This window comes from Staurois parvus, unplaced genomic scaffold, assembly GCF_062004578.1.
Source record: "Staurois parvus isolate SC_StPar_1 unplaced genomic scaffold, SC_StPar_1.0 ptg000275l, whole genome shotgun sequence".
In the NCBI taxonomy this organism is placed as follows: domain Eukaryota; kingdom Metazoa; phylum Chordata; class Amphibia; order Anura; family Ranidae; genus Staurois; species Staurois parvus.
The window spans coordinates 740,708-761,432 of record NW_028318071.1 but is presented as its reverse complement, the minus strand read 5'-3'; the positions used below and the strand labels follow the sequence as shown (position 1 = coordinate 761,432).

The 20,725-nt window shown below is 43.9% G+C and overlaps 1 protein-coding gene across 2 annotated transcripts in view; it reads left to right on the top strand.

The window, feature by feature from the left end:
* RASGRP2 (RAS guanyl releasing protein 2) overlaps nt 1–20,725 on the top strand; it is an 890,649-nt gene that overhangs the window by 153,953 nt on the left and 715,971 nt on the right. For both annotated transcript variants that reach the window (XM_089681654.1, XM_089681653.1), the window contains exon 2: nt 12,135–12,277. In XM_089681654.1, coding sequence (XP_089537780.1) covers nt 12,208–12,277 — 70 coding nt within the window. In that variant the 5' untranslated portion in view covers nt 12,135–12,207. The remainder of the gene's footprint in view (nt 1–12,134; nt 12,278–20,725) is intronic.

Sequence of the window (20,725 nt, the reverse complement as noted above, 5' to 3'; positions counted from 1 at the left end):
CTCTCTCTCAGCCGCTGCTCGGTGTTCTTCTCTCTCCGCCGCTGTTTGGCGTTCCTCTCTCTCGGCCTGGCATTCCGCGGCTGCTCTGTCAGCCACTCTCTCAGCCTGGCGGTCAAGGAGCTGCACGTAGGCCATAGGATCCATCTCCATGATGCGTTTCAGGGCTTCCTGCATCTGAGGAGAGTCTCTGCTAGTTACAGGCACTCCGGTGCTGGCCCGCTCAGGCAGTGGTGTGACGATACCATTCGGTGATCCTCCAGTGTCAGTCTCTGTATGCCCATCCTGCGAGGCCATCTCTGAGCCACTGGGATTGGATATAGCGGGAACCCCGTCATGGTCAAGTTCCCCCGAGTTCTGATCTGCTCGGATATCATACTCCACTAGATCACTAATCAAATCTTCACGATTTTTGCGACCGACGTCCAATCCTCGTGAGGTACATTCCGCCTTCAAATCACCTTTGCTTGTTTTCTTGTATTCTGCTGCACCAGGCATGATTGCAAGCAAAGATAGAATAGAAAGAAGGAAAAGGAAGGAGCTGTTGCTATATGTCTCTCTCTCTCGCTCTCTCTCTCTATATATATATAAAAATATGCACCGCTTGTTTCTAAGGACTGTTTCCACAAAGGTTACAATCCTTCAGTGCAGAGCCAATTTTTAACACTGCACTGAAGCTCTTAATGCAACTATCTCACATACGCTGACAGCCAATATGTCACGATCCCACCGCTGCCACCAATATGTCATGATCGCGGTGTCAGATCCCAGACCTTCTCACCCAAACTCGTGACTGACGGACTAGCCGATCTAGAACCGCGATGTGACGTGCGTAACAATGCCACACCCAGCTGCACCCTGCACAACGATTTTCCAGCTAATGGGCCACAATCGATGTACCGGCAGCCTGGGCGATTGTTACTGGGTCAGGTTAATTACACAATTAACCCTTCACACTGCCACCATCTCCTTTTTGTACAGAGAAAGGGGAAACTCGGCGTTATCAGCTATAACACTATAATGATTGAGATAATCGTCTGTATGAAACAGTCCGCAGGCCGGTTATACAGAGGTTTAAACAAGCACAGTAGCATTCTCTTTAGAGGCGGGAATTCGTAAATTGCAATAAAGCGCTATAGAAACAGTTCAACACTTTCAGAAGGAAAGATTTATGACTAAAAGGTCAAATGGGTGCAATAACAATATTTACAGAAAAAGATGTGCCTAAGATATATATATATATATATACATATACAAAGAACCATAGCACAGCAAAGAGATATCAGAGAGAGGTGAAAGGGTTAAAGTACTTGTCAAAGTCCTGGGTTAGCAGATCCAAGTTTCAGAGCAGAAGAGTGCTTTGATCTCCCTATGTTATGATGGTCAATGGGAGAATTTTTCAACTTCCTACTCTTAGGCCTGACAGCCTGTTTTGTAATCCCCAGCAGGGGGTGGCTCTGCAGTCAAGGACCAATCTCTGCTTAGGGTGTTGACATATGGGTGGATGCCTCAACTAGAGCAAAAATCTCCCATAACTCATATTTGGCCTATAACTTTTCCTATGCACAAGTGACATCCCACCCGCGGGTAGATGATTATGCAGACAAGTCTGAGGATTGATTAGATATGAATTATGAAAGTGTATGCTAAACGGTTTGCAAGATCTATTTTTCTGCTTTCCTGTGCGTCCGAGACAAGGCGAGTGACCCATCAAACTGTTCGCCTGCTCATCGTCCATCTGATGATATGTCTGGTTTTCATGTAAGTCTCTCATATTCCAAGATATGAGATATAGGGGAAAACATGGTTTTAACAGAGGTTATCTGATTCTATCACCTACGCTGAGTTAGGTTTTATTAGGGTGGAATCTCTCTCAACTCCAGAGAAAGCTTGTCTTATCTCTTCCGAAGTGTGAAAAGGGACAGCTCGCCCAGACAGCTAGGCACCTAGCTCAGAGATGCCTTGGCCTGCCAGTGACCCACAACCAGCACACACACGCTGGCCAAATGTCTCCTCTCAGAGAGGGAGGGGGAGGGAGTGAGGGGAGAAAATAGATACTCTTAACAAAATGGCAGACTGCGTCAGTCTCTGTTGCGCACGTTTGCGACACCACTGCCCACTTCACATGGACCCAGCAGACAAGGCTGTTAGCTGTGATAAAAGCCGCCTTGAGGACCAACAGTGGGGCTCCCCGGATTCTGGGTCATTTAGTTAGTACATCAGGGACAGCGTCCAATTGAAACCCGACCGCATCGGACAGACAGCCAGCCCTTTAGGCCAGCCAGGTAGAGAAGCACACCTAGGTCCTGCACATGGGTTGAAAAAAGAGGAACAGTGAGGCTGCAGGTGGGCTCAAATTTATAAATTAGGTCCTGGAAGCATGGGGGGGGGGCCAGACCCTTAACCCCAGCTGTGCTGACATGGAGCTGTCAGGAAAAAAAATGTATTTAGTATATTCGGAATTTTTTTGGTGAATAAGTCTGGGTGTTCAGCAATTGAATATTTAGTTTGTTTTTCAGTGTAGGGTGTACATCACTATGCGATTCTTAAAATTTCTAAAGGCAGAACTTTTTTTTCATGTACCGACAACCTTCTTGATCCCCGACAGTCTGGCTGTCACCCACAACAGTCCACAGAAACTGCCCTACTAAAACTCACTAATGACCTACTAACTGCTAAAACCAACAGCCATTACTCCATACTCATACTCCTTGACCTTTCTGCTGCCTTTGACACAGTCGACCACCTGCTCCTCCTCAGTAAACTCCACTTCATCAGCCTCTGTGACTCTGCTCTCTCCTGGTTCTCCTCTTACCTTTCTCAGCGCACTTTTAGTGTCACATACAACTCCTCCTCCTCCGCTCTCTTCCTCTTTCTGTTGGGGTACCCCAAGGTTCTGTTCTTGGACCCCTCCTTTTCTCTCTCTATACTTCCTTCCTGAGCCAACTGATAACCTCCCACGGCTTCCAATACCACCTCTATGCTGATGACACCCAGATCGATCTCTCCACTCCCCAGGTCACACCCTCACGTATCACAAATCTACTTAGCAAAATATGAGTATGGATGTCACATCACTACCTTAAACTCAATCTTTCAAAAACTGAGCTTGTAATATTTCCTCCTCCCCGGTCCCCCACTCATATATCACGTACCTGGTGATGGAGGCCAATGGAGAGAGGACTTCCCTTGTGGCTAAGTTCCAGACTCCCCTGAGAGTGGGACAGCGGGAGTCTGGCCCAAAGTTGCACAGGTCACCTGTAGGAGTGCTGGTTGGTGGTCCACTCAGAAGCACAGCTGGTGCATGGAGATAGGTCTGCAGACAGGAGGCGCCTGTGCATGGTATGCAAGCCCTTCCGGGATTTGGATATTTACTGGGTAGTCAGTTCAAGCCAAGGTCAGGTACCAGGTGGGAATCAGAGCTGACGAAGTCAGATGGGATAGCCGAGGTCATTCACAGAGGAGCGAAAGAGTATCCGTAAGCCAAGCCGAGGTCAGATCAGGGGTAAATCAGAGTAGACAGGTCCAGGAGCAAGCCGAGTCGGTAACAGGAAATCACAAGTCAGAATCATAGGGAACAGGGCACAGGGAGCTAGAGATCATCCAGCAACTAGAGGAAGTGATGAGCCTCCTTATAAAGGCCGTCTGGCACCAGACTAGCATCCCCACTATTAAGGTTCTGATGTCAACTCAAAATTTGGGATTTTCTTTTACTTTCAAAGATAAAAGTAAACAGGACATACAGGTGAAACTCGAAAAATTAGAATATCGTGCAAAAGTTCATTTATTTCAGTAATGCAACTTAAAAGGTGAAACTAATATATGAGATAGACTCATTACATGCAAAGCAAGATAGTTCAAGCCATGATTTGTCATAATTGTGATGATTATGGCTTACAGCTCATGAAAACCCCAAATCCACAATCTCAGAAAATTAGATTACATGCAATCAATAAAACAAGGATTGTACATAGAACAATATCGGACCTCTGAAAAGTATAAGCATGCATATGTGCTCAGTACTTGGTTTGGGCCCCTTTTGCAGCAATTACTGCCTCAATAAGGTGTGGCATGGAAGCTATCAGCCTGTGGCACTGCTGAGGTGTTATGGAAGACCAGGATGCTTCAATAGCAGCCTTCAGCTCTTCTGCATTGTTTGGTCTCATGTTTCTCATCTTTCTTTTGGCAATGCCCCATAGATTCTCTATGGGGTTCAGGTCAGGCGAATTTGCTGGCCAATCAAGCACAGTAATCCCACAGTCATTGAACCAGGTTATGGTGCTTTTGGCAGTGTGGGCAGGTGCCAAATCCTGCTGGAAAATAAAGTCAGCATCCCCATAAAGCTTGTCTGTGGAAGGAAGCATGAAGTGCTCCAAGATCTCCTGGTAGACGGCTGCGTTGACCCTGGACTTAATTAAGCACAGTGGACCAACACCAGATGACATGGCTCCCCAAATCAACACAGACTGTGGAAATGGCACACTGGATTTCAAGCATATTGCAGTGTGTGCCTCTCCATTCTTCCTCCATACTCTGGGTCCTTGGTTTCCAAATGAGATGCAAATGTTGCTCTCCTCAGAAAAGAGGACTTTGGACCACTGAGCAACAGACCAGGTCTGTTTTTTTTTAGCCCAGGTAAGACGCTTCTGACGTTGTTTGTTGTTCAGGAGTGGCTTGACAAGAGGAATACGACATTTGAAGCCCATGTCCAGGATCCATCTGTGTGTGGTGGCTCTTGATGCACTGACTCAAGCCTCAGTCTACTCCTTGTGAAAGTCTCCCAACACTTTTGAATGGCCTTTTCCTGACAATCCTCTCCAGGCTGCGATCATCCCTGCTGCTTGTGCACCTTTTTCTTCCACACTTTTCCCTTCCACATAACTTTCTATTAATGTGCTTTGATACAGCACTTTGGGAACTTCCAACTTCTTTTGCAATTATCTTTTGAGGCTTTCCCTCCTTATGGAGGGTGTCAATGATGGGGTTCTGCACAACTGTCAGGTCAGCAGTCTTTCCCCTGATTGTGATTCCTACTGAACCAGACTGAGAGACCATTTAAAGGCTTATGAACCCTTTGCAGGTGTTATGGCTTAATTAGCTGATTAGAGTGGGGCACTTTGAGCCTAGAATATTGCACCTTTTCACAATATTCTAATTTTCTGAGATTGTGGATTTGGGGTTTTCATGAGCTGTAAGCCATAATCATCACAATTATGACAAATCACGACTTGAACTATCTTGCTTTGCATGTAATGAGTCTATCTCATATATTGGTTTCACCTTTTAAGTTGCATTACTGAAATGAATGAACTTTTGCACGATATTCTAATTTTTCGAGTTTCACCTGTATAGAGAGGGTAAACATCCCTAAAGGGAGCACAGACTTCAATAAAAATGGAACGCTGTTCTGATCCCTTTCCATGCTATCCAGAAATTAAAAAATTGCATTTAGTTTTGCTGTAACAAATACATAACACGTACGTCAATGGCAGCACAGGGGTTGAAGTCCAACTCCATGTTTGTTCCCCCCACATCTATTAAAGTAGTTGTAAACCTTTGAAATGAAAAATGAAAAAGGCGTGTCCTCATATTGTGTACTTCCCTCAATCCTTAGCACCTAGTGTGGATCTCTCACCGCAATCTGCATTTATAACTTACAGCTTTCTTTGACACAAGGCAATCGATTATGACTCACTCCTCCCTTTCCCTGCCACACAGCAGGTAAATGACAGCCTCAGTAAGCCTGCATATAGAGGGAGGTGTCCATTCCCTCCACTTAGGTGTCAGATTGGTTTCAGCTCTCTGATTTTGTGCTGTGGAGTGTGTGAAGCAGATGCCTGTTCTCTGAAAGCTTCCTCTTGGAAGCTGAAAAATTCCATCTTAGCTGTGTACCTTAGAAGGCTCTGGGGAAGAGAGCGCTGCAGGAGGCTCAGCTTATGTGGGAGGATATGATTCATCATTAAGACCTAAGTCTTGCCATGCAGTGGGTTAATGTCAAGGTTTATTACCGCAAAAAATAAATAAATAAATAACATATATATATATATATATATATATACATATATATATATATATACACACACATACACCGTATATATCTCTCTGATTGGCCCTTCGGATCACATGATGGCTGTGTCTGATCTCAGCCACCATGTAATATCAACACAGCCGCCATTCTGTTGATCAGCTCTGCCTCTCCTCACACAGAGCCCGTTAGTGAGGAGAAGTGTAAATTCCACATCTGTACCAGTGATCCACATCTGTCACCGGGTACCAGTGTAAATTCCACATCTGTACTAGTGATCCACATCTGTCACGGCATACCAGTGTAAAATTCACATCTGTACTAGTGATCCCCATCTGTTACAGCGTACCAGTGATCCACATCTGTATAAGTAATCCACATCTGTCACCGTGTGCCAGTGTAAAATTCACATCTGTACCAGTGATCTACATCTGTCACGGTGTACCAGGGTAAAATTCCACATCTGTACCAGTGATCCACATCCATCACAGTGTACCAGTGTATATTCCACATCTGTACCAGTGATCCACATCTGTCATGGTGTACCAGTGGTCACCCACTTCTGTACCAGTGAGCAACATCTGTCATGGCCTACCAGTGTCAAATCCACATCTGTCACAGTATACCAGTGCTCATACGCTTCTGTACCAGTGATCAACATCTGTCACTGACTACCAGTGTCAAATCCACATCTGTCACAGTTTACAAGTGCTCAATATCTGTCACACAGTACTAGTGTAAAATCCACATCAGTACCAGTGAATAACATCTAGATAAATAAATAGTGCATTTGACTAAAATCTATTTATTTGACTCACATTGGTAGGAGGTTAAGTGTCAGCAGCTATAGGGATAGGGCCTCATTCTGAGCGCAGGAAGTTGTTTCTTAATTTATTAGTGAATAACATCTGTCACAGTGTACCAGAGTAAAATCCACACCTGTACCAGTAATCAATATCTGTCACAGTGTACCAGTGTCAAATTCACATCTGTTCCAGTGATCAATATCTGTCACAGAGTATCAGTGTCAAATCCACATCTGTACCAGTGATAAACATCTGTACCAGTGAACATCAAAATGTCTTAAAATTTTTACACTAGCGAGGAAGCTTTCCAGATACTGAGTAATGAGTATGACGAACGAGAGTAGCAGGGAACTCGCTCTGCCAGACTCAGATTCTGAGTATGAGCCAGTTGAAAACAGTGGGCCAGCAATGGATTCTGAGGAGGAGAGAGTCCAAACAAAAAGGTTCAGGAGATCTGAGGAGGAGCAGGCATCCAATAGTAGCGCAGTGGTGAATACAAGCAGTGCAGCATTCCCAGAAGATAGGCAGGCATCCACCAGTAGCACTGCAAATCCTAATACTGTGGTGAGTACAAGCAGGGCCACATTCCCAGATGATAGGCCAGGCACTAGTAGCAGGGTTTCCCGTCCACAACAAAGTAGGGCCCATACTAGCCTCCCAGATGTACTTTTATATCCCACGTGGATGCCTGCTAATTCGGCAGAACCTACAATTCCCCCTTTTACAGCACAGCCAGGCCCTCATATACAAGCAGAAAAGGATACCCCAATTGGATTTTTTAATTTATGTTTTACTAATGATCTGCTAAATTACATTGTGGAGTAGTGCAACCTGTATGTTAGCCAATATGTAGCCAGCAATCCCAATTCATCATGTGCCCGCCCATTTGTGTGGAAACCCCTCACCATGGAGAAATTTAAAATTTTTCTTGGGCTTACTCAGAACATGGGACTAACAAAAAAAATGAAGTTCATAACTACTGGTCTACCCGACCTATACATCATATCCCAGTCTATTCATCTCGTATGCCCAGAACACACTATGAGATGATAATGAGGTTTTTGCATTTCAATAATACCCAATGCCCTCCTCAAAATCATCCTGATTGTGATAAGCTATTCAAAATTCAGCCACTAATCAACTTTTTTTGCTGTACCTTCAAGGAAATAATTACCCCCGAGAAAAACATTTGTGTGGATGAATTCCTAGTCCACTTTACTGGAAGGCTTGGCATCAAGCAGTACATCTCCAGTAAATGAGCCAAATATGGAGTAAAATTCGACAAGGCACATGACAGGGCCACAGGATATACCTACAACTTCAAGATTTATGAGGGAAAGGACAGCCAGCTAGACCCCCCCTGGATGCCCTACCTATATATGGACAAGTGGAAAACTTGTTTTGCAGCTTATAGAACCACTGTTGGAGAAGGGTTACCATTTGTATGTAGATATTTCTACACAAGTCTCCCATTATTCCACCATCTCTATTTGCAGAAATCTGTGGCCTGCGGGACAGCACGGACCAACCGCAAGTTCTTCCCACAACAATTGGTTGCTACAAAATTAAAACGGGGGGGAAACAGCCAGTTTGCAGAATGAAGAGATCCTAGCCCTAAAGTGGAAAGATAAAAGAGATGTCTATATTTTTTCCTCAATTCATGATGACACCTCGGTGGAACTTCAAACAAGACAAGGTCCCGTCCAGAAACCAAGATGAATACACGTCTATAACCAGTTCACGATAAGGGGGGGGGGGGGATATGAATGACCAGATGTTAAAGCCGTACTTAGCCACCAGGAGATTGATCTAGTGGTATAAAAAGGTTGCCATCTACTTGTTTCAGTTACCCTGTACAATACGTATGCCATCTTTTCTAAGTGCCCTAACCTGAAGTATCAAGAAGATATTGTTACAGCCCTTCTCTATCCGCATGGTCAAGCCCCTGAACAAATTCACTCTCATTTAGTGACCCGACTCTATGAGAGGCATTTCCCTGATATCCTCTTACCCAAACAGGCCGCAAACCCCCCCAAAAATGTTGCGTATGTTCCAGTAACCAAATTCGCCATGACACCTGATACTACTGTCCCCAATGTCCTTCTCAGCCAGGAATTGGAGATTTCTTCTGGATCTATCACATATCACTACACTATTAGTCAAGATATGTTTCCAGTGTCCACTATCTGCTATTTCCCTGTATGACCTGGACTGTTTATCAACAATGCCTCTGCTTGCCACCTGAACTGACCTTGGACTGTTTATTGACGATGCCTCTGCCTGCCTCTTGAACCATCAACCACGTTTCTGCCTTCCATATGAATTGACCTCGGCCTGTTAATTGACCATGCTTTTTGTCTGCATCCTGAACTGATCTCCTGTATATGGCTAGGCTCCCAAAATGTCTTGCACATGTGGTATCCCCATACTCAGGAAAAGTAGCAGAATATATTTTGGGGTGTAATTCCACATATACCCATGGCATGTTTGAGTAATATATCATTTAAGTGACAACTTTGTGTAAAAAAAAAACAATTTTTGTTGACATTTTTCAAAAACTTGTGGTAAAATAAAATGTTTCCATTGATTCAAAATGCCTCTCAGCAAGTAGTGGTAGGGGTGTCTACTTCCCAAAAAGGGGTCTATAGGGAAGGGGGGGAGGGTTGTGCTACCCCGGAGTTTTTGAAACTGTCATAGGTAGTGAGGAAGTGAAATGAGGAGTTTAAGCACCATAAGGATTTCAAATGGGTCATTGGATTTCGGGCTCCTGTACATGGCTAGGCTCCCAAAATGTCTTGCACATGTGGTATCCCTATACTCAGGAGCAGTAGCAGAATATATTTTGAGGTGTAATTCCACATATACCCATTGGCACATGTGAGCAATATACCATTTAAATGACAACTATGTGTAAAAAAAATAGTTTTTGTCATTTTCCAAAAACTTGTGGAAAAAAAAAATCTTCCATGGACTCAACAATGGCTCTCAGCAAATAGCTTAGGGTGTCTATTTTCTGAAAAGGAGTCATTTGGGGGGCGTTTGTACTGCCCTGGCATTTTAGCACCTAAAGAAATGTGATAGGCAGTCAGAAAGTAAAAGCTGCGTAAAATTCCAATACCTATACCATAGTTTGTAGACGCAATAACTTTCATACAAACCAATTATATACGCTGTGGCAGTGCGGTGTCCTGCCACGGTCAAAATAAAGCTGAGAACCTTGGATTCTCAACCAGGCAGGTTGAAGGGCTCCAGAGAGTTGATTTATTGCAGAGGAAACTGGCTTTTCAGTTTCCTCATTTGTTCATTAAGTTTGTTTTGGGATCTGGAGCCTGGAGATTTCAAAGAGATCTGGGAGGGATGAAATCTCCAATCCGGGGTCCGTGTTTTGAGAACCCCCAGCACACTGATTGCACAGGTGTGTGCGGGGCTTTTTGTAGAGGCCTAACCATAGTTCTGGGCTCCACCCCGGCAAATGGAGTCAGGAGGGCTCCACCCCGGCAGACGGGAGGTCTCTGCCTTGGAGTCAGGTGGAAGCCAGACTAGCTGTGTGCTAGTGACATATTTTGGGAAGAGTCTGCAGGAGGCAGACTTAAAACTGTGTACAAGCCAGGAGGCTGAAAACTGTTAATTTGCTTGATGGTGGATACCCCTGCGTGGGAAGCATTTGTTACTTGAACTTTCTTAAATAAAAGTGGGCAAAAAAGCCCTTAAAGAAGCGAGTTGCTGTGTGCTTGGAAGAAGCTCTACCACTTGAAGCGAGTTCCCACAACGCTTATTGGCATTTTTCTTACCAAAGACATGTAGCAGAATACATTTTGGCCTACATTTATATATTTTTATAACAGAAAATAGAAAATGTCATTTCTTTTCAAAATTGTTGCTCTTTTTTTCATTTATATCACAAAAATAAAAATCCCAAATACCACCAAAAGAAAGCTCTATTTGTGTGAAAAAAGGACATACATTTTGTTTGTGTACAGCATTGCATGACCGCGCAGTTATTAGTTGAAATAGCTCAGCGCTGAATAACAAAAAATGGCCTGGGGTAAATCTTCCAAAGGGCAAGTGGTTAAGGAATCTCTCTTTTCGCTCTCTGGTATGCAGCTAAATAAGGTGTGCATTCCCACAGAGCAGTCATTGCCAGCCACACTTATCACTCATCCTTATCAGATTTACTGAGCGCATCAAAATTGCACCTATGCATCCAGCAGTGGGGCTTCCTTACCTGAACCTCATTAGGAGCTAATCTGGGGGGACTTCACCTCTATCCAAGTGGGTTACCAGGGATTTACCCCGGTTAGGTAAATCAACAGCTCAGTAGATTCAAAGAGTTTAGAGGAGGTAGAAAGAGGAATGTTGTGACTGGGGAGGGGTAAAAATGTATGAATAGATGGTCCTATGGGGGTAGAGGGGGAGGAGACTATCCATGTGTATGCTGACATGAAGCCATCAGGAAAGATACATTGTACTTATATATTTTATATGAAAAATGTTTTTTGTGCAACTGTGGCATAGATTATTGTATATAACTGTTATTTATGTTGAAAATATGAGCAGTTAAGAAAAAAAGGCAACTAATTGAACCCTCCTGAACACTGGATCCACTTTTTTCTGGCTTGAAGCATATTTTGTGAGCTGCCACTATAATTTGGTATTAGGGCTCATTAACATATGCATATCTTCTGCACGGAACGCAGGTGCTTGCTGGAAGAGCTAATAGAAGAACCTGTGTTAAATACACGCCTAAAGTATTCACGTGTAGACGCATACAATTTTTCTTTCATTCCAACAAATGGCTGTACAAGTACTGTAAGTATTTATGCACATTTATGCATGTAGACGCAGCTGTGTGTATGGGCTCATTGATTACTATAACGATAGATGTAGGTGCACTCAAAACTATATGCTGTGTGCTTCTAAACGCAGTATTTTTTCAGACCATGTGAATGAGCCCTTAAAAACTGCCATCCGCTGTCAATAATTCAGCAAGTGAGGCCGTATTTAAAGTGTTAAATACAATTAAAAAATGTTAGGAAACATTGAAACATTCTGAAAACATTAGCTATAGCTTTGCAATGCAAGGGGAAGTAAGCTTCGAAAACAGGAAAGTAAATCACAACAGAAAGAGGAAGAGGTTACCCAAAATCTGGGAGGGGTAAGGTGTTACAGTATGTTTTCATATTACTTCACCTTCTACTTAAGTAATGCTTAAGAGACTTTGCCAACAGTTATATCTATAAGGCATCTGAATAAAAAACTGAGGAACACTCTAAAAATAGAAACAAATTTTGTTTATTTTTAATCAGCACCCTGATCAACCCTCATCCAGGACCCCTGTTTACAAGCTCTTGACAAGAGGAAAATAAATGAGAAACAGCAATGGAAAAGCTGGATCTTGAGAAGGGGTTCACCATTGATGAAATTACATCCCTATGCATTCAGAATTTTGGTAAGAAAATGTTGTGACTGAATCTGTTTATTGTTTCATAAATAGGTGGAAGACAACCAAAAACATTATTTAGGAATGTTATAAATCAGAAAATGTTTAATGTTAATGCAGATATGACGACTGGACAGAGTATTTTGAATCACAGTGTAAAAAATATGTGCAAGACTGATATTCTAAACCATCCACAGAAATGTAAAATATTAATGCATTTGTGTTTCCTCATCGTAAAGGGAATCACATCCCCTAAAAAGAATACACTTACAACGTGTGCAGTAGTTTGGCAGCTGGATAAATTATTATGATTGTTATGGACCACCTGGTGTACTCTAGCAGTCCACAGGACAGGATTCCCCAGGGCGTGGAGTCTAAGCCCCAGTCCGCTTGTTCACCAGAGCCCCTGATGGTGGGGATGGGCTTGGAGTGGACAGTGACCAGGTCGCGGCCCCCCGAGTACACCCACCTGAGGTAGAGAAATCACCAGAGTTAATGACAGGTGGAGAGCCTGGTGTGAAGAGGCAGACAGATCTGGAGAATAGCAGCTAATCCGTGCGGGTTGGATGGATGGCTGAGCAATAGCATGGTCAGACGAGCCGGGTCGGTAACGGGCGGACAGTGTGGTACAAGACAGCAGGCACAGAGGAATTAGGTCACTCGCCGGTCTGGTAACAGAAGTTCAGATCAGAAGGGATATCCAGAAGAGTAGTCAAACGAGCCAGAGGGTCAGGGCAGGAGAATATCAGCAAGGTCAGGTTCAAGCAAAGGTCAGCAACAGTCAGGAATCAACTCACAGTTCACAGGAACAAGATCAGACCATACGGCAACTTGTGTCTGTGCAGGGTTGGTTTAACCGCTTGCCGCCCTGCCACTGTATATATATATATATGTGTGCAGGGCGGCACTGGGGTGCAAAACCACGTTTTAAAACGGGTTCCACGCTCCCGACGTTTTCGCCGGCAGGGGGTGCGCGCTCCCGCCGACCCGCGGGTGACACCATTTGATCCCGGAGGGATCAATCATTAGATTTCAGCCAGTGATGTCTGGCTGAAATCAGATGATCGGTCCCTGTCCTATCCTGTCCTGTGTTGACATTTACACAGGACAGGATATGATGTCATTCTTCTCTGCCTGGACACATTCCGTTCCAGACAGAGAAGAAGACACAGTAAACGTGAGTAAAACACTACACATTTACAGTTAGAATTACAGTATTTAACCCCCTGATCGCCCCCCCAGTTAACCCCTTCACTGCCCTGTCACTAGTGTCGCTGATCAGTGAATCGATTTTTACTGATCACTGTATCAGTGTCGCTGGCGACTTCCGATAGTGTTAGCGCCCCTCCCAGATAGCGCCAGTTTGCCCACTAGTACACCAGTAATCCCATTTAACCCCTTAATCTCTCCCCGCCCCCCAGTTAACCCCTTCACTGCCCTGTCACCAGTGTCACTGATCAGTGAACCGATTTTTTACTGATCACTGTATTAGTGTCGCTGGTAACTTCCGATAGTGTTAGTGCCCCTCCCAGATAGCGCCAGATTTCCCGCTAATACACCAGTAATCCTGTCTAACCCCTTGATCGCCCCGCCCCCCGAGTAAACCCCTTCACTGCCCTGTCACCAGTGTCATTGATCGGTGAACAGATTTTTACTGATCACTGTATTAGTGTCACTGGTGACTTCCGATAGTGTTAGCGCCCCTCCCATATTGCGCCAGTTTGCCCGCTAATGCGCGGGATTTTTTTTACCAAAAACATGTAGCAGAATACATTTTGGCTTAAATTTATGACTAACTTTGAGTTTACGATATATTTTTTTATAGCTGAAAGTAGAAAATATTGTTTTTTTTCAAAATTTTTGCGTTTTTTTTTTTTGTTTATAGCGCAAAAAAAAAAGCGCACGGGTGATAAAATACCACCAAAAGAAATCTCTATTTGTGTGAAAAAAAAGACATAAATTTCGTTTGGGTACAGCATTGCATGACCGCGCAATTATCATTTGAATTAGTGCAGTGCTGTATAGCAAAAAAGGCATAAATTACAGTATCTATACCATAGTTTTGTAGACGCTATAACTTTCACACAAAGCAATCAATATACACTTATTGGGATTTTGTTTTACCAAAAACATGTAGCAGAATACATTTTGGCTTAAATTTATGACTATCTTTGAGTTCACGATATATTTTTTTATAGCTGAAAGTAGAAATTATTGTTTTTTTTTTTTTCAACATTTTTGTTATTTTTGTTTATAGCGCAAAAAATAAAAAGCGCACAGATGATAAAATACCATCAAAAGAAAGCTCTATTTGTGTGAAAAAAAAGGACGTAAATTTTGTTTGGGTACAGCATTGCATGACCGCGTAATTATCATTTGAATTAGTGCAGCGCCAAACAGCAAAAAAAGGCCTGGTCATTAAGGGGGGTAAATCCTCAGGAGCTCAAGTGGTTAAGTAGCCCGCCCTGCGCCTGACAGGTGCAGCCTAGGTCCTAGTGCCTGCTCAGCGCCATCATAGGTGACGGGTGTGCCTGGGTCCTAGTGCCCTGCTTCCATGCCTGTCTTGACAGACACCTATGCATGTGCAGACCCATGCCTCATGATGGTCCCTGACAATGCTAATTCATTTGCTTTTACACTCACCACTGATTCGTCAATGCTACATTTAGTATACATCATCATTTTCAACAATATTTTCCAATGCCTTGACTCAACAGGGTTACGAGCTCCTCAATAAAACAATCCATTCAGTTTAAAATAGAAAGGTGTGGTGGGCGTGGCCAAAACAGGCATGTGAATGGACACAATTCACGGAGCTCCCCTTTCTGATCCTGTAATTGATCCTTTCACTGACAGTACCGCTTACCATTCTCACCTATTCCTGTTCCTTATCCATCCAGGATATTCTCTGCAACCTTTTTACTGTCACCTGGTGCCGCTATGGTCAGAATGAAGGACTAGATGGTGGCCACCAAGCTCCAAAATGGCACCCCTCAGCCCCTTCTATAGTGGGCCTCGAGGGCCTCTACCAAAGACAACATGGGCAAAGTGAGTAAATCCTCCCACCCGGCCAGGAAAGAGGCACCGTATGACATTCTTTATTATGCCCAGAAGATGCTGAGCTCCTCTGAGCAGATATTGCTGGACTCTCTCACTGATACACATCCCTTTCCAGATGCACCACATGCTTTGGAGAAAGATCAAGTGGGGATCTGTTGGCTCTATTGGCTTTATGTTCCCTTTTCTATTCACTGCCAACATGACGGACATCCCTATAATTCCTTGGAAAGTGAGGGGTATGCACAGTCCTCTGAAGAGGACTATGATTATGTCCACCTTACGTAAATATCAACCTGCTATTGTGGGCTGCAGGAAACCCACCTTACTAAAGACATACTGAGTTGTTTGAGTTATCATGGTTGGGCTCTGTGTATCACTCCACTCGCACTTCCTACTCCAGGGGGGTGAGTGTCCTGATTCACAGATCTATAGAGTTTCATGAATATGTCTCAGATGTAGATAAAGAGGGCGGATATGTTTTTCTTTACTGTCGTATTTGTTTACCTTTTTTCAATGAATGTTTTGAGACACCTACTTTCTTTTTTGCTAGACAAGCCAAATGTCCCTCTCCTTCTTATAGGAGACTTCAATGGCTGCCTGTGTCCTCAGCTGGACAAACATCTGCCTCCAACTTTGGGCCCTCACTATAGTGGGGCAACCTTGTCTAAATTTCTTTTGGAGACTGGGTGGATGGACGTCCGCAGGAGCGTAAATTCTCATGTTTTCTAAATCCTATATGTCACGGTCTAGGATTGATTTGTGTTTGGTAATTGCAAGATTGCCCTGTAAATTAGTCAGACTTTACTACACTCCTAGAGGGATTCCCCCCTGTTGGCCTGGCTGACTGCTACACTACGCTGTCCAAGGCTCCCTGGATATTGAATGCCTACTGGCTTAATTTATATACATCTCATGAGACCATCTCAGCCCACACTGAGGACAATTTTGCCAGACGTGTTCAATGCCAGGATGTATTGACTGTGTGGGAGATGCTTAACTGCTTTTTACGAGGTTTTTTTATCTCGGAGATACTGGAAGTCAAGGCGGCCACCACGGAGCAGAAATCTAGGTTGGCTCTTCAAGTCCAACTGCTGGAAGGAGCTTGCATCTCAGATCCATCAGAGTCTAACAGGGGAGAGTGGCTACCAGCTCAGGATGTGTACCAACTGCATGGCAGAGTGCAGGTGATTTTTTTTCAAAAGCAGGCATTCTACGAGTAGGGTGAACAGACCGGCTATCTACTGGCCCAAATTGCCAGCACAGAAACTATATCTCAGATAATTGGGGCCCTGGCAAGGGAGTCTGGGACCTTGGTTAATTTCCCAGAACCTATTATGGCCCAGTTTTAGATTACCTGAGTTTGTAAATCTGCTTCCCCTCAAGCCTTCTCAGAAATGCCTTTTAGATTCTCCTATTATGCTAGAGGAGCTGCAGAAGGTGACCAGCTCCTTTCCCAGCTCCTGGGGCGGACGGTCTACCAATAGATGTCTATAAGAAATATGCAGATGTCATTCTCCCGCATCTACTGCAGGTTTTCAATGCCTCGTTGGATGTTAGGACCCTTCCTCCCTCTAAGTCAGTGGCTCCTTTTGAAACCTGACAAACCTTCTACTGACCCGGGCTCATACCGACCTATCTCACTTCTACAAACTGATGTCAAAATCTTAGCTAAGGTCTTAGCTAACAGATTGAACAAAGTAATTGCCAGCATAATTCATCCAGATCAATCTGGCTTCATGCCACATAAATCCGCTGTTATAAACCTGAGACATCTATTTATTAATATTCAGACCCCTGCGGATAATATGCGTGGACAATCGTTGCTGTCCCTTGATGCCACAAAGTCATTTGACAGCATCGAATGACTGAAACACCCTCAAACGTTTTGGGTTTTGGGATAAGTTTATTTCCTGGGTGCGACTTCTTTATAATACCCCGAGTGCAGTTATTGGGGGAAGGGGGGGGTCTCAAAACCCTTTCAATTGGAGAGGAGCACTAGATGGCAGTGCATGTTGTCTCCCCTCCTCTTTACCCTCTCCATTGATCCATTGGCGGCTCTCATTAGATCGGCAGAAGGCATCACGGGATTTCAATATGGTCCCATATATGAAAAAATAATGCTTTATGCAGATTACATGTTCCTTTTACTGGGTGACACTGGGCCCTCCTTCCACATTGGTAGAGCCAATTTGATAAAGATGATTCTTATGCCCTAGTTACTTTATTTACTTCATAAAACCCATATGGGTATACCCCTATGAATTTTCCGTACGGTCACTTTGATTTATATATCTCTACTTTGGAGGGCCAAGTCACCTAGAATCAGGTCGGAGCAGTTAGAAAGGCCTAAAGACAATGGAGGCATTTCTTTACCTAACCTGTGGGTGTATTACCTCGCTGCCAATTTTCAGCACCTACGCAGTGATCTTCAGACTGCTGTGGTGGACCCCTCTCCAGGTCAGGACTTCGCCCTAGATATAGCCCTATTTTGTACTAAAGCACAGGACTTACCAGGAGGACTGGAATCCTATGTGCTGATGCATAATATTTGGAATGAAGTCAAACAACTAGAAGGGGTTTAGGGCTGTACAAGTTATGCACCCATCTGGCACAATGAAACTGTCCCAGAGCTAGCCAAGTTCAAATACACCTCTTTGTGGCAAGCACGGATGTCAGCACCTGTGGTAGTGAGCCCTTGTAGATGCTCAACTTGGGGTTCCCCAGGGCGCGGAGTCTAAGCCCTAGCCTGCTTCTTCACCAGAGCCTCTGATGGTGGGGATGGACTTGCAGCAAGCCGGGACTAGGTCGTGGCCCCCAGGTACGCCCAGCTGAGGATGAGGAGACCGCTTGCGGGAGCAGAGTACAATGGGAAGAGACAAACGAAAATCCGGTAGACTAGCTGAGGTCAGGACAGGCGGAAGACAATCACAGTCAGAGAATGAAGTAAGGGTCGGTACACAAGTAGTCAGTGCAGGATACAGGCAGTAGCAACACACAGTAGCTCTGACAACTAGGAAGTTGCTCAGGCAAGGTGGCCCAGTCTGTGCATGTCTTATAGGCAGGCAAACAAGGAGGCGGGATAGGAAGTGATGGAAGGGAAGGAAATAAAACCCATAGAACAGCAGACGATGCCCATAGGTGAGCACAGACAAACACACATGTGAAGAGATCAGGAACAGGACTGCAGCAAGGAGGTAAGAACACAAACCAGAAACTGCAGGCTAACTTGTGACAGTGGGGCTTTACGAACCTATGCTATATTTTCCAGGATGGGGTCTTACTTTCTTTTCAGGAACTACAGTCTAGATTTCATCTTCCAAACTCTATGTTCTTTTATTTTATGCAAATTAAACATGCCGTTTTATCTCAGGGTCCTTAATGGAATTGCCATATGTCCCCCACCCCTGTCTTTCATTTAATCCAGAACTCATCCTCTATGAAAGGCCTTATATCTCAGTGTTGTAGGGCATGCCTCTTAGGTTTCCTGGAGAGCTACCATTATAATGCCTTGGAAAAAATGGGAGAAAGATGCAGGTGTCTTTGAGGAGGACCAATGAGATAGTGTCCTTGAGTCTATCCATCGTAGCTCCTTGAATACATCCCAGAGGCTCTCACAATTGTACATTATTCTTTGGGCCCACTATACTCCTAGTAAAATTACATGTTATGGGCTTGCTGGACTCACCTACTTGTTTTAAGTGCACCAAGACTGGGGCATTCTAATCCACATGCTATGGCACTGTCTGAAATTACGTACTGTAGGTACTGGGCCAAGGTAAAGGTATTCCAAATTGCCCAACCTTTAGACCTCAAAGTATGCCTGTTGGGTGTCTTGGTTGACCCCCAGCTCACTGACAACTCCAGAGCTGCTTGTAACCTGGCTCTGTTCCAAGCCAGGAATGGTATTCTACAACACTAGAAGGTGGAATGACCACCTACACATAGAGAATGGGTAGACTGCATGGGTCATACTCTGAGGTTGGAGAAATGTATCTCTCAACGTCGGGCATGTCCTGATGAATTCAATGAGTTGTGGAATGACTGGTTGGCCACACCGGGTCTCTTCCCCATTGACCTAATTCTGGATAGACTTCAATGAGACCCCCCTCACTGGGATGAGTTTAATACCGTTCCTGTTCGGGGCGGATGTGCCTGCCTCGATGTAGTGTATACTGTTGTATTCTCCTTGTTATCTGGGTTTGTATTTTCGTACTGTAGAGCTGACACATTCAATGTCTTGTTATTTCCAAGTATCTGTGAGTGTACTTTCATTTCTTTTTTTTTTGTATGTACTGATTGTGAGCTATGGATGATGTGTTACTTGAACTTAAAGTTCCTCTGTGATTAAAAAAAAAAATAGAAATGTGTAAACATATAAAAACATTAAATATAATTTTCCCTTCTGTTCTCAGTTGCATAAGGAGCTGATGGGGGTGGAGCACACTGAACTTCCCAGTAAATAGCTGTGTGTGGGGAGGGGGGGCATGTTAGTACAAGCCTGATCATTGGATTAGCTTCCAGCACAGCCAGAAAACTGACCACACTGTGCTATCCTGCCTAATGTGGACAGTTTTTATTAGGAAAGCAGAGGGACTGGCAGGAACACCAAATATTTCACACAAAGAAAGCAATACAATGAGAACTGGATACTGTTTCATACAAGTACATGGTACAGCAGGCACACATCAGGAATATAAAATGTTGGGATTACATATTCTTTAAAAGGCAACAGAACTGTGAATTTCCCATTGCTGATTATTCAATAACCGACTTTGATTAGAGAAGAACAGTATGAAAAAATAACTGCTGTGATATCTATTTACAAATTCCATAATGCTCTGCACTACCCATGGCCTTGGGCATCCTCCATCATTATCTACAAAATACAAATCTTATATAAATAAGAAAATTAATTTAAAAATATATATATAAATGTAGCGATACCCTCGAAGGGGCTGCTTAAGTTTGTTCACTCCGCCACTATGCTTCTCAACCCCAAGAACTGTCTTAGCCCCAACTGACACACCTGGCAATAGTGTAAGTGCAAGAACCAATGAAAAGCACACACTTTACAATAAAACACAGAGATCAGCTTTACTGTAAGACCTCTATGGAAAGTAATAAACATTAACAACAGGTATACATTAGATGAATCAAGAGAACAGCAAATACTGTGACCGAACACAATATAGCTCACTTTTACACTCAGGCTGCTTTCAGGGGATTCCAACTGTGTATAACCCCAAAAGCAGAGGCAAACACTTAAATGGCAACCTCAAAGTGGGTCTAAACCCCTTTACATAAGTTTGGCTCTATGATGTCCAAGCAGGAGGAGAGCAGAAGAATGACTCTCTGTTGTGTCAGACTTCTCCCTTCTAACCCCTGACACCACAAGCC